General features: G+C 37.4%; 1 protein-coding gene across 1 annotated transcript in view; it reads left to right on the top strand.

Moving 5' to 3' along the window:
• MICU2 (mitochondrial calcium uptake 2) overlaps positions 1–24555 on the top strand; it is a 138701-nt gene that overhangs the window by 91989 nt on the left and 22157 nt on the right. Inside the window, exons 3-7 of the mRNA XM_056486588.1 lie at positions 6880–6911; positions 7022–7097; positions 11777–11824; positions 15687–15769; positions 21750–21812. Coding sequence (XP_056342563.1) covers positions 6880–6911; positions 7022–7097; positions 11777–11824; positions 15687–15769; positions 21750–21812 — 302 coding nt within the window. The remainder of the gene's footprint in view (positions 1–6879; positions 6912–7021; positions 7098–11776; positions 11825–15686; positions 15770–21749; positions 21813–24555) is intronic.

Genomic DNA, 24555 nt, shown 5'->3' with positions numbered 1-24555 from the left:
GGTTATCTGGTTGCAGGAGGACTCACCTGCTCAACTTAATATATTAAAGCTGAATGTCAGGTCAGAGGAAGTAATTGTAGCATTTCTTTAAAAGAAGGAAACAGATAAGTGCAAAACCTGGATTGGACACCTGTCTCAATTTGGAATAAACTGTTCTTTCTCTGTCTGTGTCTCTGTCTTGACTATAAAGGGAGCCTAGGGTCGTTAGTCAGGATGAAGTTTGCAGAGATAATATCTTTTATTAGACCAGTTGCTGCTCTAAGTTGGAAAAATTAGACAAGCTTTTGGGCATATGAGCTCTTCTTCAGATCTGAAATAGGAGCAGCAGATTTCAAAGTTAATTATAAACCTTTTTCTGTGTAACTCCTCACACCATCATAGTTACAGCAAAGCACCACAAAGATCACTCACTCAGATTTAGGCACCTAATTTTTAGACATCTAAATGAAGCCAGAGGAACCAAGCATGTGGTGCTTATTTGGGAGTTGGAGGACTTGCATTTCACATGACACTTTTTTTTTTCTGGATGCTCCCTCCAGTGCTGAGCTCTGCCTGCCCAGAGGACTGGCAGCCTCTCCTGGTGGGGAAATGCTCAGCTGCAATTCTGCTCTCTGCTTGGCTTCTTGTTGCTTGTGTGTTTCACATGAAGTGTTAGCTGGCTTCACATACTCCCTTTGCAGGGCTGCCCTTACAGGCCTGTGAGACTGCTCCAGTTGTTCGGGAGTTGTTTCTGTATCCTGTGTGTCCTTGCAGTACAAATTTTGTGGTAAGCTTGGAAGTTTGAACATATTCTCAGCTTTTCCTTACCTGCAGCCTTGGGTGTGTTATTAGAGACAGCAGATCCGGAAGTATGTCATTTTCCCTAGATAATATCTAAGGAGAAGGCTTTTCCCTGCTCTCCTTGCCATTCCCACAGATCCCTGCTACAGTCCCAGTGAGGACTGAGCTGTTTGCAAGCACTGCAGTGGGCACCACAGCATCTGCTTTTACCCTGATGCCTTTGGTTATTTTGGAACTCCTGGTGACTTGGTGCCATGGTCTCTTTAAGAGGTTTTGAAAACTTGCTTAATTCTTTTGTCTGTTTCAGTTTCCTAAAAGACTGTGTCATCCTTTGATGTTTCCTCCCTGCATCCATCAGCATCCCACCCTTTTTACCCGGGGCTGCCTGACTCATTGAGAAACCTCCTGGTATTGACTTGCAACTGCTCTTCTGAAATGGAGATTTGCCAGTGCTGGCCCCATCCCAGCACTCTGTATTTCTTGTTTCCTCAGAGGAGCAATTGCTTTAAATAAAGAAGGACAGATGCAAAGCTTGTTTTGTAAAGCATAGCAGAAGCTTCTATTATTGCAAATTGCCTTTTCCACTGGGTATACTTGCATTCAATTCAGGTGGTTCAATTTACTAATTCATGTGACTGAAATTACTTTTATCAATTATCTTTCCATAATTGCAATGCGGTAGTTCAGTAAAAGCTTTCTAGCTGAAGTAGATTCTTAATTCACTTAAATTGCATGCTCATTTATTATTCAGATATTGGTTTGCCAGGAGCTAGCCTAGCAATCTGACCTCTTGGTTTGTCATGCTTTCAAAAATACTTAGATTTTTTTGCTATCCTTAATTTATCTCCAGTATCACCAGTATTTCAAAAGGAGGCCTTAAAGAACTAATTTCTGACTGAAATTTTGTCCTTTATTGGTTTCATTAGTAGTAAGTACTTTATAAATGCATATAAGAGCTTTAAAGAATGAGAACAAAAATAAGGTAGGTTAAAAAGGCACACTTTGTTAATATAACATGTTTGTCCAGTAACATTAAAATTATCTAAGAGAGCTGAGAATTAAGTACAAGCTATTGAGTTTCAAACATCTTCTATTTCAGGCTAATTTAAACAGAAATTTTAACAGCATCTCCCCAAGGAAATCAGCATATACAATTCTTATCTAACCCAGCTCACTGGTGCAGGATTCTCAGAGTTCAGCTTGCATGAAATCTGGCAGCCAGTTATAAGGAAGAAATACAAATTCTTGTTCCCATGGCAGGCAAGGCTGCAGGATGGGCTCTGCTGTAAAGGCCACTGCATGAGCTGCATGCAGTGGGTGTGGTTTTTAAAATGCCCTGATCCTCAGATTAGGACTGTGCTGAAATCCCATCTAGTTTAAAAGTTTGTTTCACTCATCATTTTGCAGAATGAGAGTTTCAATTGTGTGTTTACTTAATGTTATTCTTATCCTAATTTTTCTTAAAAAAACCCAGATTGTTTTATAGTACTTCAGCATGACCTTGAACCTGACAATATTCAGCAAAGATAGCAATGAATGCCATCCAAAATGAAAAAGCTGGGAGGTCATTTTTTCTTTTATTTTTGTTTGTAATTTTGTCTGTTTGAAATTGAGCTAAAAAGAGATTCAGGTCAAACCATTTTAGTGACTTTCCTGATAAAAAGGACAGGAGTTGGTTCTTCTAGGAAAAGATACCTGTCTTTTAACTGTTCACATTTGGATTTCAGGCTGTGGAGAGAGTTTGATTCAAAATTTGATTTAAATTTCCATATTACAAAAAAGAGAGCAATATTGCAGACATGTAAAATTATGTTTTCTGGCAAATAGTGGTAACTACTTTTGCTTTGTCCTTTGATTATTGTTGTTACAGTTGTCGATCTTCATGTTTTTGCTCATTCTTTGAATCTAAACATATTTTGTCAGATCTAAGCCTTTCCTTAGCTCTACAGGGGTAAAAGGGTGTTACTGTATGTGCAAGTTCAGCCTTGTTTAATTTAGCCCTGTCCTAACAGTAATCCTAACATTGATGTCAGGTCCGTTCTAGGTCTTAGTGTAAAAAAAACGATACATGATGGAAACACTTCTATTGTAGGAAACATAAGTGACAAAACACCGAGGTTTGCCGAGGGCAAATTAAGACTGATGGAGCTGCTCTTGGCAGTGTTTCCTTAATTACAGTTGTCAACTAACTTTCTTGACTAACAGCACAGAACTTGTGTGTTTGTAAGTAGATTCAGTATTCATGCAACTTAAAAAACTAAAATGCCTTTTTGTCCATGAAAAGTGTCTCTGTACCTCTTTGTTTCATGGATATGCTGTAGGTGGTGAAAATTAGGTGATTGCATCTGTAAAATATGTAGAGACCTTTGAAAATACTCACTGTCCTTTAAGCCATCATAGTTGTGGCAGGTCTATAGGAAAAATATTAAAAGGTGTTCTCATTTATTCAAGTTCAAAACAATAAAAAATTCCAAGTTTCTTTTTTTCATATCCAAGTAAGACTCTAACTACTGCAAGTTTTATATTGTGTCGTTAATTTTCCAATTAGTAAGAGTCTAGTAAGGTAAAGGAATATAACTAAAGAAAATTGAATCATACAGATCTTTTATTTATTAGATTAAATAGTCCCTAATAATTATATCTATTGCCTGTAGTCCTCAGAGACTTAGATCCTGATATATTTGTAGTCATGTGTGAGGAATGATAGCACCAATATTTAAATCATAGGAAGAAAGGGGCACTTTTTTTCTTCAGTGTACAAACTGGCTAAGAAAACTGTTCAAACCTTTGCAGTGTATCTTCTACAGAGAGAAATTAACCTTCTAATTATTTTACACAAAGTCTTATAAACCTGATTCCTCAGAGGGCTGCACATTTGATAATAATAGAGCTTTCCTTGTTGGTGTTTAAAGGGATCTCACTGTTAGGAAGTAAATAAATTGAGGAAGTAAGCACCAAGAGCTAAAATAGCATTCAAGAAGTATGTTTCCTAGTGAAAACAGAGATTTGAGTCTTCACCCATGATTTTATATTGTGACAGTACCGATAAAATAGAACTGGATGTAATTCTTAGAAAACATTAAACAATTATTGCTGCAGTTTAAATTATTATATTATTATAAGATTGTATTCTAATATCTTACAGAAATCCCAGTATGAAAGATAACACTAATGTCCCTAGTGTCAGGGTACTTTTTCCAAAGAATTCCTACCCTCCAGTACACATGCTTGCTGACATATGTCTATGTGGGAAGAGCACCATTAGAAAACTTCATATTTATTACTTTGCTGTGTTTACTGCTTTGAAAGTAAAAATCTCTTTGTGTCTCTCCCAATCTGTCCCTTTTTCTCCTGCCTTTTTTCCTGTCTTACTGTAGCAGCTGCCTCTCGTCCAGTCGCTGCAGGAACCAATTCTGACCCACCTGGTGCTGCCTCTCACCATGTCTTGGGGTGATTATGACTCTTCTCTCTCTCTTCTGCCACTCAGCAAAGACTTCTTTTCCTCTACCAGTCCTTTCACCCATGCAAGGGTAGCATGAGCATCTCTGTATCATTGTTGTTGCTGTCTTTTCACCTCTGAAAGAGGTCAGTCAACACGTCAGCATCTTAAATATCTTCCAGAGGGTGGCTGTTGCTGGATGCAAGAGGGCAGATGTTGATGGCTGCCACAGCCATTTCTGTGAGCTCTAGGCAGTTGCATTTATAACTGCTGGCTGGTGAAAAGATTCCATAGGTCTACAATAGACTTCCCTTCCTTTTCCTTTCTTAATTTTTGTCATGATACAGTAATTCTCAGTAAGGATATGTTGTTCCCCGAAACCTTGTAGCTGAAGAGTTTCAGTGTTGTGCTGAATGCAACACAAAGAAGAGAAACACAGGCTCAGTCAAGTGTAGAGCCTCACAAACTTGGCCAACTGTTGTCTCAGCTGTAGTTCCCAGTGTTTTCTCCTTACCTTGCACCACTTATCAATGCCTTTGCTGTTCCAGCTTGCAGAGTTCATCATCCTCCTGGATGCTGGCAAAAGGCTACTCCCCAGTACAGTGCTTTGATAGCAGGTGCCAATCCAAATGTGAAGTTCTTGGGTTAACCAGGAGAATTAAATGAATGGAGTTCTTGTTAACCTGATAAGGGTATATGGCTGGCTTCAGTGCAGACAGCAAGTACAAGGAGCACATACAGTGAAGAACATTGCAGGGTGGTTTTCCCTATTCTCTTTCAGATACTGTTTTTCATAGACCTACAGCCTGACTCATTCCCTTCTGTAAGACTGATCTCTAGGTGCGTCTGCCAGGGCCAAAAAAACAGATGAAGTTCAGTTTCACATTGAAATGTGCTGTACAGAAGCAGTGACATTTCAAAGCTGAGATCTAAATCACTTAATTTGCTAAACAGCCATTCATGGAAATGCTCTGCAGCAGGAACTGGGGTTAAATTAACTGTGGTGTTACATCATACTGCTCAGGACTCTGCTGCTTCTCCCAGTCTGCTATTAGTCTGACTTCTTTTGTCTCAAGTGAGGCAAAGTAGAGGATTTCACATGTTGCTTTACTTAGAAGGTGTCTACCTATGGAGTTTTATATATGTGTGTGTGTGTGTGTGTATGGGTGTAAATGTATGTACAGGCATTGCACAAAAATGTATTCATCCACAGTAACAGGTGGCACTGGCAACACCTGTTGTTGGGGTCACTCAACACTCCAGCATTAAAACCCTAATTTTAGTTGCTTATAACTTTTGTCAAACTTAAACATTTGTGTTGAAATGTTATGTGCCAGGTGTCTGCCTTAGGCTGATTTGGGGGAGGGGATGCGGGGAGAGGAATTTATCAGCAAAACTGTTACTGCTAGTTCAGGGAGCAGAGGCCAGGGTACTGGTTTGCCTGTGCTAAAAAATGAGCTAGTGCTGGTTGAGGTGTTCCAAGCCAAAATTTGCCAGTGGAGACTCCTTGCAGCTGGGCGTGCCATTTGCCAGCACTATGGAAATTTGCTATTTTACTGACAAAGCACCTCCATCTGTGGCCAAATTATGGGCCTGTGAAAATGCTTGGTAGATGTTCGTTGACAGCTGCCCACCAGGCTGCCTCCATCATACCCATTTCCAGATACTGGTGACCCTTTGGATGCAAAATGCCTGTGAAGCAGCAAAGTAACCTTGGAGACTGAGTGTGATGCAAAGCAGGCTGCTGCACACAGGGGCACCAGTCCACAGAGCATGTCCAAGTGGCTCAGTTTGTGCTTACTCAGTGTGAATAAATAGGAGGGAAAGGCTGGCTGGAATCCAGAGGTGATGAGGGTGATGAAGGAAGAGCATGATGAGCTGAGAGTGGTAACAGTGAAGGACAACAGGGCCTGGAGAACGGTGTGAGGAGATAGGCTTAGAGATAGGAGATAGGGACATGCACAGCTCCTGCAGGTCCAAGACCATTTGGTTTCTGTGATCCCTGCCTAACCAGCTGAAATGTTCCAGTCTTGATACATTGCAGCTTCTTAAATGTGATTTACACAGGAGTATAACATGTACTGCCAGTGGCTCCCCTGTTCCAGTGTATATACTTGAACCTGCTAAGAAGCACTTAGGAGTTTGCATGATTTTCATCTGATACTCTTTCAGAAAGCAGTGTTGTTCAATTTACTTCTGCTTTATAGAAACATCAACAGTTTCATTATTTTTTCTTTTTTCTTTTTTTAGTGTTTCTTAGATTTCACATACTCAACCTGCACTTCAAGGACTATCATGTGTGCATGGAAATCCCTTTGTAAATACTACAGCTGTTTCTTGCTGTATAGTCTTGCTTTGGAATCTGTGCGACATTTGTCGCTCGCATTATGCAAATTCATACTAGTAAGCTGGACATCGAGATGAAAGTGGGCTGTGGTTTAATCTAGGCAGAGAGAACATCTGAACAGACTGCTCATATTATTTTTAAATCTTGTCCTTTCATGATCATTATGGGAATTAGAAACAAACTGTCTGTTGCGAAATATTCTGTTTCATATTGCTTAGCATTTCCCCATTAAAATCTGAAGAAATGCCACAGAACCTGATCAAAGTTCAAAGTCAGTTTGTTATTGAATAATGACGATTTTTTTTTATTATAGGCAAAGCCTCAGCCAAGAAACTGACAAAAAAGGTAAGCAAAATGTTCCTTTCCTTCTTCAAAAGAACTTGCATTCTTTCTGTTACTGAAGTGATTGTCTCTTTCAAAACTGGCTTTATATTTTCTTGTTTGTGTCTTTAAAGGAGGTAGATGCTGCACTGGTGTATGTTGCCAAAGCTAAACCAGGACCGAACTTTTTTAGAGAGCTTGGTGATAAAGGTAATGAACACTTTTGATACTGAAAAATACATCTTGCTTTTTATCTCATTATATGGTATGAGTTAGTTGAATGTATTTTCAAAGACGTTTTCATGGATTTTGCTTCATCCCTATCTAGCCAGTAGCTGCCTCCTTGGCAAATCTCTCAGTTACGCAAGAGAGAGTAAAGAGGCTGGGAATCTAAACCCTTCTGAGGTGCAGGAGGAGACATGAAAGAAACTGAAAAGCCTACTTGGAAGAGAAAAGGGCTAAAGGAATGACTTGAATGCAAAATGGACTTTTAAGAGTTTTTGTTAATTACCTGACTGTTCATCTATATAACTTAAATGCATGGCAACTTAGAATAAAAATAGAATTTGTATCTAGTTACATTAAGTGGTATCCCTGATTCCAAGAGCAGTTGAACTTATTTTTCCCTCTTCAGCAGCTCTGTGACCCTTCACAGTGTTGATGTGCTTTGTTTTCTTTTCACCCAGCATTTCCACTTTGTGTTGGACTACATAAAGAAAAAACTAAAAGCTGGGATATTGTTAATGTAACAACAGGGGATTAAAGAACACCAAATAAACATCTCATTAACATAAATTAATTGAAGAGAGAAAACAAGCAAGAGGATCAAGAAAACCAAATAGATGAGCAATTAACCATTTCACAGTAACAAAAGACCAAAATTCCCAAACTAATGAGAAAGACCGACAGTGCCTATTCACAAACTTTCTGCATCGTACAGTTCAGCCTGAGCCCTTTATCCTGTGGATGTTTCTGGAAAGTAAAGCTGCTGTTGCACTGCTGCAGTTCCTTGGCAGACATGAGCCATGCTCTCTCCATGCACAGCAGATTCTCAGACACAGATGGAAGCTTGTGCCAAGAGAGCAGCCCTCAATCTCAGCTTGTAGCCTTTCTCCTACCCTTCAGCCTCACAGCCTCTTCTGCCTGCAGTTCATTTCTTGAATCCTTGTGCAGACCTGCAAGGGTCTCCATCTGGGTGCCTTGATTCTCAGTATGCTCCTGAAAGCCCCAGCATGCCCCAAAAGTCCTGAAACATCTCTGAACAAATTAACAATTCTTTCCTATCCTGGGAAAGGCTGGATTCTAAATGACTAAATAATCATTCCCTGCCTTTTCCAATCATCATATGCTTTCCCAGGATTTGGCTTAAAGTATTCTCAGTCTTGAATTTTTGGATATTCTCTCTCTTTGCCTGCCGTTTTAGAGCCTTTCTTTTTTTAGTGATGGGCGCTGCAAATCCCCAGAGCATGCTGCCTGGGAAAACCAGGAATCCACCAAGAGAAATTTACTGGAAACCGCAAATCAGTGCAGCCTTCTCTTACTGCACCTCTCCCAGCTGAGTGCTTGGCAGAAAGTGGGCTCAGTGATATGCTCAGAGTTGGTGTCTTCTGCATTCTAGCAAAGATCTGCCCTTGCTTAGCACTGTGTGTTTGAATCTCTGTCCTTCAAAGGTCAGTTAGGAGTCTGAGATGATGCAGAAACATTCAGTGCAGTCATCCATATGTCCCCACAACAGAGTTTTTACAATTTTTGGTCATGATGCCTGTTTAGTGACTTGGATGCTTTTGCTTTGAGATGCAGTATTATTATTACTGTTTAAAAATGTTAATTTTCTTTTAAAAGAAAATATTTACGCTTTTACAAGTACCAGAATAATGAATCTACCCCTGTCCAGCTGTTTAGCTGAGGTTATTTTAACTGCCTTCAAATTGTTATTTAAATGTCAAGGAGAGGGAAAACTGCCATCAGTCTGGTTTGAAAAATGTAACGCTAGGGGATTCTGCCTTCTAGTGGGCAGTTTTAAAATGTGTGTCATATTTTTTAAGTAAACTTATGATTTATTCAGCAATAAGAATATTGTACTGTCAGCATTTGCTACTAAGTTTGAGGACAGATATTTCTAGGGAGGGTTAAGGAAGGTTCCTTTAGCTTTAGAAAATGACAGTATTTTGCCAATGCACACTTCACATTCTTGGCTGCAAGTATGCTGACTCATTCAACAGTGTGTGAAGCTTTTATCTTATAAATTTTGCTTGGATATTAATTTAATTTTCAGTGAGTTGTTTTATTTAGGGTTTTTAAAGTGTCCCACATTACATCTTTTAATTTGAGTACCTCTGTAATGATTATTGTAGAATAAAAAAGAAAATTACCAAAATATTTCATTTACTTCATGGATGAGGTAAGTTGGCCAATCACTGCATGTAGTAAAAGGACAATAAAATTAAAATAAAATTTTTTATGGCGATTAGTCCACAAATCTAAAAATCTTAAGATAAATTATTTTAGTGCAATCAGTCTTCCAGAAAATATCAGGCAGGCTATGAATTTTCTTTAAAGCATTGAGTCAGGTTTTAGAGAACAATCCAGAATATTTCTACATATTTTTATTATATTTGCCTTTTTACCAATTTCACTATATCAACTTTTCAATTAGTTTACAGTAAGATGATGAAAACAGAGCCTGTATCTTACTCCTGCCATTTCTTGCAAGGCTTCTCTTTCCAGCCCTCTTCAATTCAGGTGCTTTTCCCTTGAGCCCATCAGCAAAGTGTTGTCTTTAAATTGATCTTTTCTTCATATCTTACCGTTTCTGTAAAAATTATGCAAATTCTTTCTGCAAAATTTTATGAGGTATAATGATCCCTGTCTAGCTATAAAGCTAAAACTCTCTAAGGGCTCAATACTTTGTATCTCAATTATTACAACTTTATTTTTTCTCAGACTTTTACAACCATAATCTGCCGTGTTAATATCCTTTCAAAAGCTTTGATAAACACGTTTTCTTTCACAACTTCTTTGAGTGTCTCATCTCTCATTTTGTATCCCTACACTGGGCTCTCCTTGTTCAGTTTTACCTAGCATAAGCTGCATGTGTTCAGCTTCCAGGTCTTCCTTAGACCATCCCCATGCAGAACATCTCAAGATAGCTGAGGGGCAGACTCCCACTTCTCTTTGACCAGTAATGCTGTCCTTCATTGCTTGGTGGTTGCATTTTCAGTCAGGGGTCTTTGAACTGACACCACGGCAATCCTTGGCTTGGAGATGTTTTCTATACAGCTCTTAGAAATTGCCTCCTTGTCTTCCTTTATGTTCTTCCCTTGAACATTATTTTGCTGTGTCACACACAATACATAATTAGGAATCTTGATCACTACTTACTACACTATTTGCTTGAATTCTTTTGACCCCCTATTTGTTTCTATCCCTTTTTTGTTTTTAATCTTGTCTTAAGCTAAAAAAGTGGTACGGGAGTTCTTTCTCTCTTTATTTGGTTTTGAACTTGTAGAAACCTAGATGTTTAATCTAAGAATACAATTCCAAGTTTTGCAGCAATGAAAATAATAATTTGCATTCTTGCAATGACAGAAATGCTAAAACTTGTAAGCAAGACTAAGTCTTTGATATGAAAGTGGTGTTTTATTTCCACAGTGTATTACATGATTGTAGACTGTGCTGATTTACACAATTCATGTGGGATGATGGGTAAACAGTCCTGTTTTGACAGAGAGGAAAGCTGAGGTATGGAACCAGAGTGTTGGCAACAGGATCAGCATTAGACCTCCCGTTAACTAAGACTTGTTCTCGGGTTTTCAGACTCTTGCATTTAGCAATTTAGTGTTTCTGAGCTCTGGTATTTAGAAGTGTTAAGTCACTATCTGAGGTCAAATACAAATGCTGTTGCTTCTGCATAGTAGTTTATCAGAAGTTAATTGTTTATCACTGAAGCTTAAATGGGTTCCTTATCTATCAATTAACTAAATATAAATTACAAAAATAGTTTATCTTTGCAGAGATAGGCATGTTTGAACTTCATTATTTTAAGCAGCTTGAGCATTATACAATGTTTAGCTCACAAGTTAAAAGTAGCTTGGTTATTTTGAAAAGTGATTTATAAAAAAGCCCTTTACATTTTTTTCCCCAAACATTATTGCAGGGCAGATGGTTCAGATTCTGTTGTTTAGCCACCCTCATTCTGCACTCTCTATCTTTAGCTTGCACACTCTATTTTGACGCTATCACATCTTTGTGTTTGTTCAGGCTTTTCACTTAAGGCGGTATTTCAAAAGAAAACACTGGAATTTTCCTTCAAAAGGGGGGGAAATACTTTCACCTTGTAGAAAGGACATGTTCCTATTTAAAAAAAAAATAAGAAGGCTCCTCTTGGCACAGGGCCCAGCAGTACTATCAGCACAATCTAGCAGCTTGGCAGCTTTGCGTGTTGCCATGTTCTCTTGAGAATTAGAGGGAAGCTGTTCTCCGCCTTTTGCGAGCCTGCCAAAGGATGGAGGACTTTGATCCTTCAGGGTAATGTTAGAGTAGTTCTCCTCCCAGGTACTAAATGTGACAAAGCACATTTAATTTATTTGCCTTTTATATAAACATTGAATGTTTTCAGTGAGAATCCAAAGATTTAGTGTAGGCTTTTGTTAATACTAAATAAACCTTACTTTCTTGGTTAGACATGAACATTGATGAGTCTCGGGTTAGGGAATTTTACCTTCAGAATACTACAAACAGAAGTGAAAAATTTAGTAACTTGGCTTATTTTAATACACATATTTAATACAATGTCAAACTACATTTTTTATATTTGTAAGATTTAATCTTTCAAATTTTGCTGTAAGTTTTTGGATTTTCCACAAGTAATTTTTTAACTTTTTTTTCAGGGTTGATATCTTATGCAGAGTATCTGTTTTTGCTGACAATTCTCACAAGTAAGTATTATATATTTACAATATATAGACACAAATACTCAGCTACTAACAGTTTACCAGGAACTTTTCTTCTGATATTTTTTAGCTTCTAAATTTCTGCATTATGGTAAAACATAAAAAACTATTGTATATAGAGTGACAATGCATTAATATAAATGGACATCAGTGTCATCATTGGCCTATAGTAATACTTCAAAAATCATGGTACTCCATGGGATCAGAAAAGTCTTTTAAAATCCTCTGAGAGGGGAGAGACATTGGTTACAGAACCACTTAATAAGGGGAAGAAGAACTGGATGGGAAGAGAAATAATTTTTCTTCTGGATAGTTGTTTTAGTAATTTTGGACAATGAGACATTAGTATAGCTCATGCAGGGGTGTGAAAAACTGTTGTAGTGTCTCAAAGGTTGTTGCTCATTTTTATTGTGTTCAGATTTGCAATGGATGCAATACATAAACAGCAGAATTCTTCAGGATCTTTTTGTCTGACTTTTAACTCCTTTTTCTTTATCCTCTGTTCCTTTTGACTTTATTTCCTCCAAGTATTGTGCATGTATTTCTGCGCTCCTACTTTGATTCCTTCCTTTTCCTCTCAGACAATTTTTTTTTTAAAATACAGCTTTTGTTTGGTACTTGCTTTATTTGCAAGAAACAGGCATTTTTTTGTTCTGTGTGTGGAAGTGATCTGGGATAGACTGGTACTTACTCTGTGCCATGCTTGCCACCCCCCTGGTTTGTTCTGACGTGTAGGTTAGCGAAATTTTGATGTGTCAGTGAGAATTACATATTGACCCCCTGGAGCAGGAGTGAAGTAGTCCATGTGCATGTCCATGGAATAGCCCACAGAATAATCCACATGCAGTCTTGCTTGACTGACTTATACAGATCTAACATTTTCAGCAAGGGACAAAGCCAGGCATAATGGATTTATTGTATCAGTGCATGGGGAAAGGAGAGAAGGAAGCAGTCACTTCTTTCCTGACGGACTATGTGACACTCATCACTTCTATGGCTGCAAGATCCATGGCTGTGCCTTAAATAAACTGACAAATTTCCCTTGCTCTGGAAATCCACTCTCTCATGGTGTAGTATGAACAAGTACTGTTGATCTCCAGAGAGTGGAGACAGTATATCCAGCCTTCCATCATTATGCACATTTTGCACAATTCAAATGGCCCTTCTGCAGCTTACCTCCTTTCTCAGCAGAACTGCATTAGTTCCTGATGCACAGGATGAAGGGTGGGTAATCTCTCTGGCAACTTCAGCTAGTACACAGTATTAAATTATTTATATATAGATATGCATTAAGGTTTAACATACAAATACACTGCTTCAGCAGTGGTGATTGTGTTACACTGCTTGAACATGAGTTATACCATGTGTTTAAGGGGCTTTTAAAATCAGAGACAGAAGTTTAGCCAGGTAGGATACTGGTTTTTAAAAATTTGTTGCAACTCGAAAAAGATGAATTTGTGTTAAAAAAGGACAACTGTGACAACCAAATTATAACTTCAGAAGAATATCTTGAAGTTGCAGAAATAGGTGCCAAAGATTCTCTGTCTTTAGAAATTTATGGAAGTGAATTCATGCTGAATTATTGGCTAAAACAGTTAGAAAATTGAAACAGTATCAGAGCAAGTTGTTCCACTTCTCCAGACAATCAAGTAACATTGTTTTTCACAGAATTTATATAGGAATGTATTGAACCACAAAAACAAAGGTCCTTTGATGCAGGATAAAAATGCAGTGGTAATGTTGCTGCTTTGGTTACACAGAAGGTTTTCATACTGATCACTTTGAAAGCAAATGTCAACAAATTTTAGTGCCTCTATCTTTGCCTAACAAGTATCCCCTGTCAGTCAGCCCCGAGTTACACAACCTGTCTCTCCCACATGTGAGAATTAATATGAGATTTCTTAAAGCAGGCATCAATATTTAAATTACTTCCAAGTCACCAACTGAGCAATAGGGAAATGTAAAAAGAGTCATCAGATTCCTGGTTCCAGGACACTGTTGACCAGACCATGCTGCCTGTCGTACAAAATCAGAGTCTGTAAAAACACTGAACTTGAAAATGTAATTTTGTGACAGACAAAGGTTTTATTTTTTCCCCCATGACCTTCTTTTCTCTTTTCTCTGTGCCTTGTGTCATCACTATCTTTTTTCTTCCAATGCTGTACTGAATTTCATTTCTAGCAATAGGTTAATGAAGCCCTGCCTGGTGAAGAAGCCCAGGAACTGAAGTTGTCATCTTTACTTAGAGCTTTGTTTCAATTACCCAGTCACACAAGTTGACAGCTTGGTCAATGCAGGAATATTAGGAGAGGAAGCACCTAGGTCTAACCTGCCCTCACAGCCAGGATGAAGCTCCTCTGTTCAGATTTTGGAATTTTGCCTGATTCTAATTAAATACAAATATATCTGTGGTAGTCTTTGAACTGTGCTTATTTTACGAACACATACCTTTGGGGTTACATCATATCAGATAAGTATGTCATCTCTGAACAGTATAAGCAGCTTTAGGTCTATATTTTCACTAACAGCTCTCTTATCTGAAAACTGAAACACAGATGGTATGAATTGCTATTAAATACATCAATTACTTTTATTCTCTAAATATGTTATTGGATAGCCTTTTCTTGCTTTTGTACTAGAAACGCAAATTTAGCATGTGGCATTTCCATGGAGAAGAAGCCAGTTTTGAGTATTAAATCAACCCAGTTGCTGGGGACAGCTCTGTTGTGCAGACTTCAATGGTATTTATAAAATACCCCTGCATCACAAGATTGCTTCACATAGAATATTAGTTGACTGCTGAAGATATAGTTATTTCTAAGATGTAAAAATAGTACTTTCTTTAACCATCTTATTATGACTTAAAAGGAATGGAATATTTCTTTAACTTGTTCCCTTTGCAAAAAGATTCTCAAAAAAAAAAACAAAGCAAGGGTTAAAACTTTGCAGAATGCAACTAGAAGAATATATTTCCAGAAGCAAAATTGTGAAGACACTAGATTTAGAGATACTGCTTCACTGCCCTCATGAGTCCAGCATTGTTCTTGAAAACATCAATATATTCAATAGACAGTAAGTCCTGGGCTTTCAATTAATGCCTGACTTGGCTGTGTTGTGGCATTAATTCACCTGCCCTAGAGATTTCTGGGATAAGGGTTTGCTACCACAGTGAACTGTAGCTACATTTCAGCAGCATGCTGCTCCTGTGTGGGCTTGCTAGCAATCAAGGCCACCTCCTGTAAGTGAAGTCAGATCAGGAAATTGTGGGAAGGAGCTCAAAACACACCATGCTTCTATAGCGTCATCAGGATTCATAACTCAGTACATGTTTGTGTTGAAAAGAAACATCCATTCAGTGAAGGAAATGCAGAGTAAAATTGTGTAGAATTCCAGAAAAAAAATCATCTTGATGGGAGTCAAGCAAAGCCTTCTTTTGTCAAAAACAGCCAGAAAGAGTTTTCCACTCTTCTCACCAGAAAAGGAGCTCTTATAAACAAGGCAGAGCTAGACTGCAGAAGTGACATGGGATTATAGAGACATCCTTTGGGAATATCCAGTAAGAGATACAGTATTTTTGTTGGGGTCAGATGGACATTCATGGCTTGTACATAGACACTGCTGGCATTTCTTACTTAGCCATTGCATTAATTATCTCTTGAAATTATAGTAAAAAGGTGTTTAAACAGTTCATTCATATTGGAAGGGGTGTGTATGGTTCACTGGAAATACCATGTATGTACAACATAATGGAGAACTGAAAGAGTCAATACTCATTTTACATTTGGTATTTGAGTACCAGTGTAAGTGTGTGATACTTTCAATAAAGTTCTTCTGCAATTTGTTGCAGAGCCCCGGACTGGACTTCAGATTGCCTTTAAAATGTTGGATGCAGATGGCAATGAACAAGTTGAAAAGAAAGAATTCTTTAAGGTAAGTGTATTTACATATGTTTTAATTTTAAAGCATTTAAATAGATCCATGGGTTATAGTTGCTCCATGAAGATTCATTAAAATCATCAAGCCTATTTTTCAGTCCAGTCTATGATCACATGCTTACTAAAATATTTTATATGCAAGGAGCACATATTGAAGTATTGTGATAGAAGTACTTACCATAATTGAATCCACTTTTATAAATGTTTATAAATGTTCCTTAGAGTTGTAAGGAAATATCTGCTACTGGGAAGGTAGGAATTAGTCTATATCCCTTAATCCCATAAGCTAATTTAAATAATCATCTGGAAGAGTCTTTTGTTTTCTAAATATGTTAAATAATTTCTTTAATTCACCATCATGTTTTGGTCTTTATTAATTTTGCTTGCTGTTGCAGAAAGGTTTTTATCAATTCACACTTTGAAGAGAAACACTATATATCCAAACTATGGGGGAGAAAGGTAAATACTTCAAAAACTAAGAAAGCCTTGCTCTGATGTTATTAAGAACAATAGGCTTAATTATATAGCTTAATCAACTTTTAAATATTTAAGAGGAGACTAAATAAGTACTTCTTGTCAAAAGTTGAATGCAGAATTAATAATCATAATTTTTAATAGAATCCCTCATCTTATTTCAGATCCTTAATTTGTATTGGAGGTGAGTGGAGAGACAATTTCCTAGAAAGCTGACATGGCTACTACAATTCAAATTATTTTCTGTCACGAGCATGACTTTAAAGCTGATCATGAACTCGCATCTCTAGAGAGCCTTAAAATCTAAAACTTTTAAAGATGGACCTGTTGATACAGAAATTAGCAAAAATTTATTTAGGTGAATTTCATAGCCTTAAACTCTGAATTAAGGATAGAATAGATGTTCACATGTTTTGCACTGAACACCTTTTTTTCAGTGAATTGTCTCTTAGCAGGGTTACAATTGATGAGTCATTTTAAATGCTGCAAAAATACTTCTAGACTTAGTAGTACTATTTGAAAATAATACTTGAAATTAGACCAAGTTTTCCAAGAGCTATGTTCCCAGAAGCCCCTAACTGAACCTGCAGATACCCTTGTCTTGATGTAACCTCAGGCAGCAACCAAGCCTCAGGCAGCTGCTTGTTCTTTCCCCCACCAGCTGGATCATGGAGAGAATCAGAAGGGTAAGACATGGAAAACTCATGGATTGAGATATAGACAGATTAATAGGAAAAGCAAAAGCCATGCACACAAGCAAAACAAAACAAGGAATTAATTCACTGCTTCCCATGGGCAGGCAAGTGTTCAACCATTGACAAGAGAGCAGGGACCCACCATGTGTAATGGCAACTTGGGAAAACAAAAGCCATCACTGCAAATGTCCTCCTCTTCCTCCTTCCCCCCAGTTTATACACAGAGCATGATGTCAGATGGTCTGGAATGTCCCTTTGGTTGGGGTCACCTGTCCTGGCTGTGTCCTCTCCCAGCCTCTGATGCACCCCAAGCCCCCTCCCCAGCATGGCAGTACAAAAGCAGAAAGGCCTTGGCTCTGTGTAAGACCTGCTCAGCAATAACAAAAACATCTCTGTGTTATCAGCACTGCTCAGCACAAATAAAAAACACAGTCCCACATCAGCCACTATGAAGGAAATTAACTCTATCCCAGCCAAAAGCAGCACAGCCCTACACCCATTTGTTGCTACACCAGATCTTTAAGTTTTGCAGAATTTGTTCTGTTAACGTGTTAATTATTCTGCTGATTAAAAAGAAATAAAATTCTAGTAAAGCCTGTATTTTTAACCTACTAAACCAATTACAGTCATAGTGAATTGTTACCACACTAGCAGTGCCCTGTTTACCAAAGTAAGTCTGTTATAGCTGTATTATTCATCTGCAAAACAGTATGTTACAAGTGAAAGTAACTCCATGAACACAAGTGAACATGTTCAGCTTGTAGTGCCTCTGCACCAAAATGCTATGTTAGCAGTGCTTTCTTTAAAAAGGTACTGTCAGTTAAGCAAAAAGGAGATTCTTAGAGAAACACAGCACTGCTCTCTTGGGGAGATGTGCAGTATGTTATATATTTAATATCATTAGCCATTTCAGGTAATTCTAATTGAATCAGCCAGTATAAATAATAGAAAGTCATCAAATGTAGAGGTGAAAACATTATATAAATCATGAAAAATAATTTTATTTCTGTAGAGGCAATCAAGTAAAATGAAAATTATTCTAGTTAGATGGATTGTTATTTTGCATTTCCTCTTTGGGCTGTATTGATAAAATAACATAGAGTGGTAAAAAAAATATATAAATTACTCTGTCAACTCTAAAGAATCATTAAATTCTAAGAAGTCCAACAGGATGCAAGTTAGTCAGAAGATGAGTTTTCTCCCTTGACTGTTCTCTTAACATTTACAAAGGAGACTATTTTCAAGAAAACTTTATAGATTAGGTTTAAAAATAAAATTTTTGCAATATAAGAATGTGGAAATAAGTACGTGTGTTAATCTGTATCCATCCTCTAGTTCTGTCTGCATCTTAGAAAGTTTCTGGATAGCTAATAAATCAGTAAATTGTGTGGCTAATCTGTCATTTGTCTTGTCCCAGTTGGCATCCTAGGAAAATATATCTGAACTATTTGATAGTGATTTTCACACTATATTTGACAATAACATCAGGAAATATATGTAAGGGAAATGCAGTGGAAAAGGATAGTGAGGAAGCAGTGTCTGTAGGCAAGGTGCAATGGGAAAAGAAATTTCATTGCTAGTTCATTCTCTTGCTTTGTCTCCTCTTGTGCTCCACACTTCCCATCGTTATCTTACTGATTAGACATCTATGTATGTGTGTGTTGTCTGACTGTAGAGTCTGACTGCTGGTCTAGACTGTAAAGTCTTTGAGATAAGAACTTCCCTTTCGGTGTTCCATCATTCTTTGAATTGTATGTATTTCAATTATCGCATGTTCCTGGATGAACAGGCACGAGATGTGTTGAGCAGGTCATTCAGGAAAGGGGGACGGGTGATAAGAAACTCCAACCCCAGTCCTCAGTGCCTGCCTTATGTGATGGAATACAGGCTGTTCAAACATGTATGGATCAGGTACTTCAGGAGTGTGACATGCAGAGTTCCCCGTGTTCTCTGCTAACAAAAATGGATGTTCGGGAAAGATCTTGAATCCAATGTTTTCAACAAGGGAGTTTATCTTGTCCTCCATAGCCTTTCCATTTCATTGCACATCTTCCTCATTTCCAGTAAAAGTCACTCCCTTCTTATGGATACTCTTGTTCTCTTTGTGTTGTAATTCTGCTTTATCCTTGTTTCAGTGGTAAACAGTCACAGTACAAGAGACATTGCAGTATTAGGGCCAAGAAGGTTTTGTTGCTTTGCCCTGCAACTCCAGGGTGAAAAAGACAAGGCAGAAATGGCATGTTCACAGATGCTAGTTGCCACCCTTTAATCAGCCCCTGCCAGAGTGCAGAATTCATTTCTCACAGCCACGTTATCTGCATCTCTGTGAGGACAATAAGATACTTCTGTGAACTCTGCTCTTCCAAGACATCCACTTAAGACTCGGTGAGGGGGATTTCCAGACACATAATAACCCATGCACATTAATCTGAGACCTCACACCAAGAATAAGGCTACCAAAGTTCCCAAAATCCCCAGCAATTAAGGAATTTCCCTAACTCTCTAAATCTGTCCTGATTAAAGATATCTAAGTAAAATTAATGACAGTTCAAAACTGTTGGGAGTAAAGGTAGAGTGGCTCTGATGGCACATGCAAGAGCTATATGACTTAGACTTTCTAAGCAGACTGTCTTGTACATTTCTGCTGGAGAGCAGATACCACAAAATAATTGTAGAGCTTCATCTAGGGCTGAATGAGCCAGCACTCAACACTCAGCAGTTGTGACACAGAGCACTTCTGTAGTCTTAGAGCATCCACAAGCACTCATGTCTCTCCAGCAACTGGAAGATGCAAAAACACCTTTTTTTTTTTTTTTTTTTTAAGATTGACATAGTCTTTTTGCCAGAAAGGCTTGTTAACAACAGATTACTTCTGTCTTTAGTAGAGGCTTCACTTGTGCATAATATGTCTCATTATCTTTAAATTAGCTGTTATTATAGTGAGTGGTAAGCAGATATAAATATTAAATACCAATGAATGTTACATGGAGGAGTCCATTTCTTGAGGGCAGAATTCATCTTATGTGAGTAGTTGCTGCACTGTGCTGGAAAAAAAATCAACAAACTTGTGGAAATAGTTTCAAGCACTCTAAGAATTTACACACCATGCAAGAAAACAATAAGTGAAAATTTTCAGGATACTTGTGAAAATAATTATACTGTGTGTCTGTGCTCTTTTTGTAAGAGTCCTTTAGAAATAAAATCCAAACAAGAGCAAAAAATCTTTTTCTCCTTTTGGAAAATATTTGCAGTTTTATTCCTTATGTATCAAATGATTGATTTTTCAGTTAAGAAAAAATGTGATTTCTCAGTGAGAATATGGACAAGCAGTTGTGGTTTTACCCAGAGCTCTGTAATGCTATTTAGCTGTGTAGAAATTCATAATGCTTTTACTGTACTAGTTGTTTGTTTTGTAAATGATCAAAAATTAAGATAATTTGGAGGAACAAGTTGTGTTTAATTGCCTTGTTTTATGGCATTTCTTTTGGCAAATACTATCAAGACATGCAATTTAAAACTAATAACAGAAAGTAAGCATCCTGAGAAACCAAAAAATTGAGGACAAAAAACCGGAACAAACCCAGAATAGATGAATTACTCAAAATTTGAAGTCCAAGGGATGACCTTTGGCAACACAAATAGATAGCATGTTTTTCTTACTATTTACAAGCCCATACTGCTTCTCTGAGAAACAAAAAAATCTAAAAAAACCCCAAAAACGAATACACCAAATTAAAAAAAAAAAATAAAAAAAAAAATAAAGGAGAGATTTAAAACCTCCCCCGAATAATGACTGGAAAATTGGTAATGAACTTTTTTCCAGTTTTAATGAGCAAGTTGAGGAATCACTCAGAAATGTCTGAGAAGCAAACCAACAGTTTTGAAATCCTTGAACTTTAAAAGCATTTTTTAAAGTGACCAAATCCAGAGTGATTAGTTTAATTCCATATCTCTAGCTGAAATATATTAAGTCCCTTGTTTTTTCATTTCTGCTGTCCTTTGAGGATTCATGCTGATGTCTAAAAGGTAAGTGTACTTTGTGCTGTATTAAATCACTCATTCTTGTGGCAGTGTACATCTCTGAAGCTGAAATACAGGCAAAGAAACCTTGCAGCTCTGATATACTTTAAGTACTACAAATTAATGCACTGTTTATCTTAACTTAAAGCTTTATTTGAGACAGTGGAAGTTATGTATTTCAGTAATTCTAAAAACCTTCTTAGCTAATACATTCAAGATTAATTTTTTCTGGGGGTGAAGGGGAAAACTCAACCCACATTCTGCCTAATGCCAGTTCTGAAAAAAATGTTTTCTTATTTAATTAAATTACTCTTTATTGTTAGTTGTGTAGTACCTCATTTGAACAGTTATGTTTTTCATGTCCAGAAAATCATGTTTATAACAGAACTGTGTAAAACTATCTAGAATGACAGCATGAAAATCAGGATAATTTTTATTTCTGGAATGATCCTTGATGTTATACCCCAGACTTTCAAAATCTTCTGAAGTGAAAACTAAGCTTCTGGTGCAAGAAAATCTCCTCTAAAAATAGAGTAAGCACTGGGTTGCAAGAGATAGATTCATGTTTGGGTATATTAACCACATTAAATAAGACATTCCTAGGAAAAAGGGTGTCTAAATATCAAAATACCCTCAAGTATGCAAATACTTTGTCATGACTAGAGAACCTTGCAGAAATGTATAATTAAGAAAAGGTGCAATTAAATCAAGATTCAGAAAAAGAAGACTCTTATGCGATGAAATTTGTAATTTTCCTGTTCTTTTCTCATGTTTCAACAAACACAGCTACAGAGAATCATTGGGAAGGAAGATGACTTGAAAGCAGCTGGAGACGAAACTATTCTTCGGGTATGAAACAAAAATACATTTTCCTTACAAAAACAGCATCATGTTTCCCATGAACTTTGTTATTTTTTCAGAGTTTTTAGATAAGTATATAAGCCTAAGTATTAGTGCTTTAATTAAATGAAAGGGTGTGATTTGTCAACTGCTTTCTAACTGGGGAAGAAAAACGTTTGTCATTTCTGAGCCTTCTAATGAAATGGATGCAATCAGTGTGTTTCATGACTGTGTACTCACTTGGTTGGGTGGTTTCCATGAGCCTCTCTTTCAAAATAATTCTTTTCTGTTTATGAAAATCTCAGGAAGAACTCCATATTGCCATATGAGAATAGAAGGCTTTCCAAGCAGAAATCAATAGCTTAAGCTTACCTAAGTGCTGCTGTTGCAATGATATCAGTTCATTCTGAGTTGGTTTGAAATGTGGGTATTGTCACTGAGGTGACAAAGGCAAAAATTACTTTAGTTAAGTCCACTTCCAGAAAGAGACAGTATAGAGGCAGGCCAGAAGAAACAATCCTAGAGTAGGATTGTCCAGCTGGGAAAGAAGTTTCACTGTTTGTAGACCACTAGCAAATGGTAAATATATCTCATCAATGAAAGGGGCAGGTGAAATCCTGCTCTCTTCTGTTTTCCCCTGAATCTAGCCACCTGCAATCTCCCTTCTTCTCACGTAGAGTCTCTTCTTGAGTCTGTAGTCAGCACAGAGACAGGATATTTTGTAGCCTGGGTGAACTTGACTGAGACTGGGAACAGAGAAGGGGACTCCTGAGCATACTGAAAACACCTCAGATGAAGCTGATGAAGCATGTAACAAGTGATGAGACAAGCAAAAATGTTGCACCAGGGGAGGTTTAGATTGGATATTAGGAAAAAAAATTCACTGGAACAGGCTGCCCAGGGAAGTGGTGGGATCACCATCCCTAAAAGTGTTCAAAGCACATGTGGATGTGGTGCAGAGAGAGATAGTTTAGTGATGGACTTGGCAGTACTGGTTAATGGTTGGACTCAATAATCTTGAAGATCTTTTTCAATCTAAATTATTCTGTGATTCTAAAGAAGGGGAGAGTACAGCTGGATTGTCTCCATCTGCTACTAAAAGATGCTGCTTACATCAGTAACTTGATTTCAGCTGTAAACTTCTAGTTTACACTGGGCATGAGGCAGCTGCTGCTCATGTTGGAAGCATTCAATAAGAAATTTATACAGGACTCTGCATTGTAAATTATGCATCACCAGTTTCTACAAAGAGTTACTCATGTTCTTTCCTTTTTCACATACCTGGGGAAATAGTGGAAGTGGCTTTTGCTGACACCCTTAAAATTTATTAGGCATAAACTGATTCACAAAAGTTTTCCTTCCTCAGTGTATATTCAAAGTTCAGTTAAAAATTGTTTGATTGACAAACAACCATCTCCTTTCTTGAATCTTTTCATCAGTCACCAGATTAAAATAGCTAGGATTAATAGGGTTGTCTGCTCCTCAAAACCTATTTCAATTGAGACTTAACTGCCATGACAGTGAAAGAAAAAGGATCTTTATTCTGCATGAATGCACAGCTGTAGTATAAAATTTCCAGAGAAACCTTGATACAGTTGGACAGATTAGTTATAAACACATAAGCTTCTTGTGAGCTAATTAAATACCTGAGCTGGAATGTCTCTATTTTGTTTTTGTCTTGCTTCAGAATTTGTCTTCAGAGTTCTTCATTGAGAAAAATCTGAAGTTATTGTAACCAGAAAATGTTACTTAATACAGTTTCTTAGAGGATTATAAATGGAATTCTAGTATGAAGGAAGGGTTAAATAGCTTTGGGGAATACAGCTTACTTGAAATTATTCTGGTCTCTGTATTTCTACATGGCAAAATCTAAATTATCACATTTCTCTCTTAATTATTATTTTCCTTCCTGTCTTGGTTTCTTATAAAAAAATTTATTATCTTTGTAAGCAGTGAATCTGATTAGTTGTGGGATATGTTTTTGCCCTTTATTTTTTATAATTATGGCAGTCATAGTATTGCCTTTAAGCAAAACAGATGAAGCACAAAAATATGGGGTTTAAGTTGACAATGTTTTTTGAAAGAATTTTGGTGTTTGGGATGATTCTTTATTTCCACGACACTTTTCTCAATTTGCATATGAGTTTGCTGGTTTTTTCAGAGTAAACTCAGTCTCTGACACCAGATGGAAAATGTCACCAACCTAGGAAAATACAGTTTAAATGGTAGTCTGCAGCTTTGTTTAACCAGCAGGTATATCCAGGTGTCTTCCCTGTACAGTGTGTAGACAAAGGTCTCAGTCATTTATTTACTTTATGGTGAGACCATTTAATACTCACCGAGTTGCTATATAAGGAAAATAAAAATCAATTTGCTGTTTTCCCAGGGTGCTTTTATCTCTTCCTTTTTACAGAAACTTTGACTTACATGCCTAAAAATCAAATTTTCAGCACATAGTAGTGCCCCTTGTATGGGATTACGGTGGAATTGGCTATCCACCCAGATACATATACTTCAGTTGAGGACTTTTCTTTTTCCAGTATTACAATTAATGCTGGAAGAAAAGCAAAATAAAAAAAAAAAAATAACATTTGCCCAGCTTTAACTGGCTCCATCTTTTGGGAAGTTTCATGCTGAATTTTGCGGAGCAAGCAATCTGGCAGTCTCATAGCAGAGGTGCACACAGTGAAGGAGAGCTGCAGGCAGACTTAAAACACTGGAACCTGGTTCTTCCTAATCAGACTGGAGGAGA

Source organism: Oenanthe melanoleuca, chromosome 1 (assembly GCF_029582105.1).
Source record: "Oenanthe melanoleuca isolate GR-GAL-2019-014 chromosome 1, OMel1.0, whole genome shotgun sequence".
Classification (NCBI taxonomy): domain Eukaryota; kingdom Metazoa; phylum Chordata; class Aves; order Passeriformes; family Muscicapidae; genus Oenanthe; species Oenanthe melanoleuca.
This window is presented reverse-complemented; position numbering and strand designations above follow the sequence as displayed.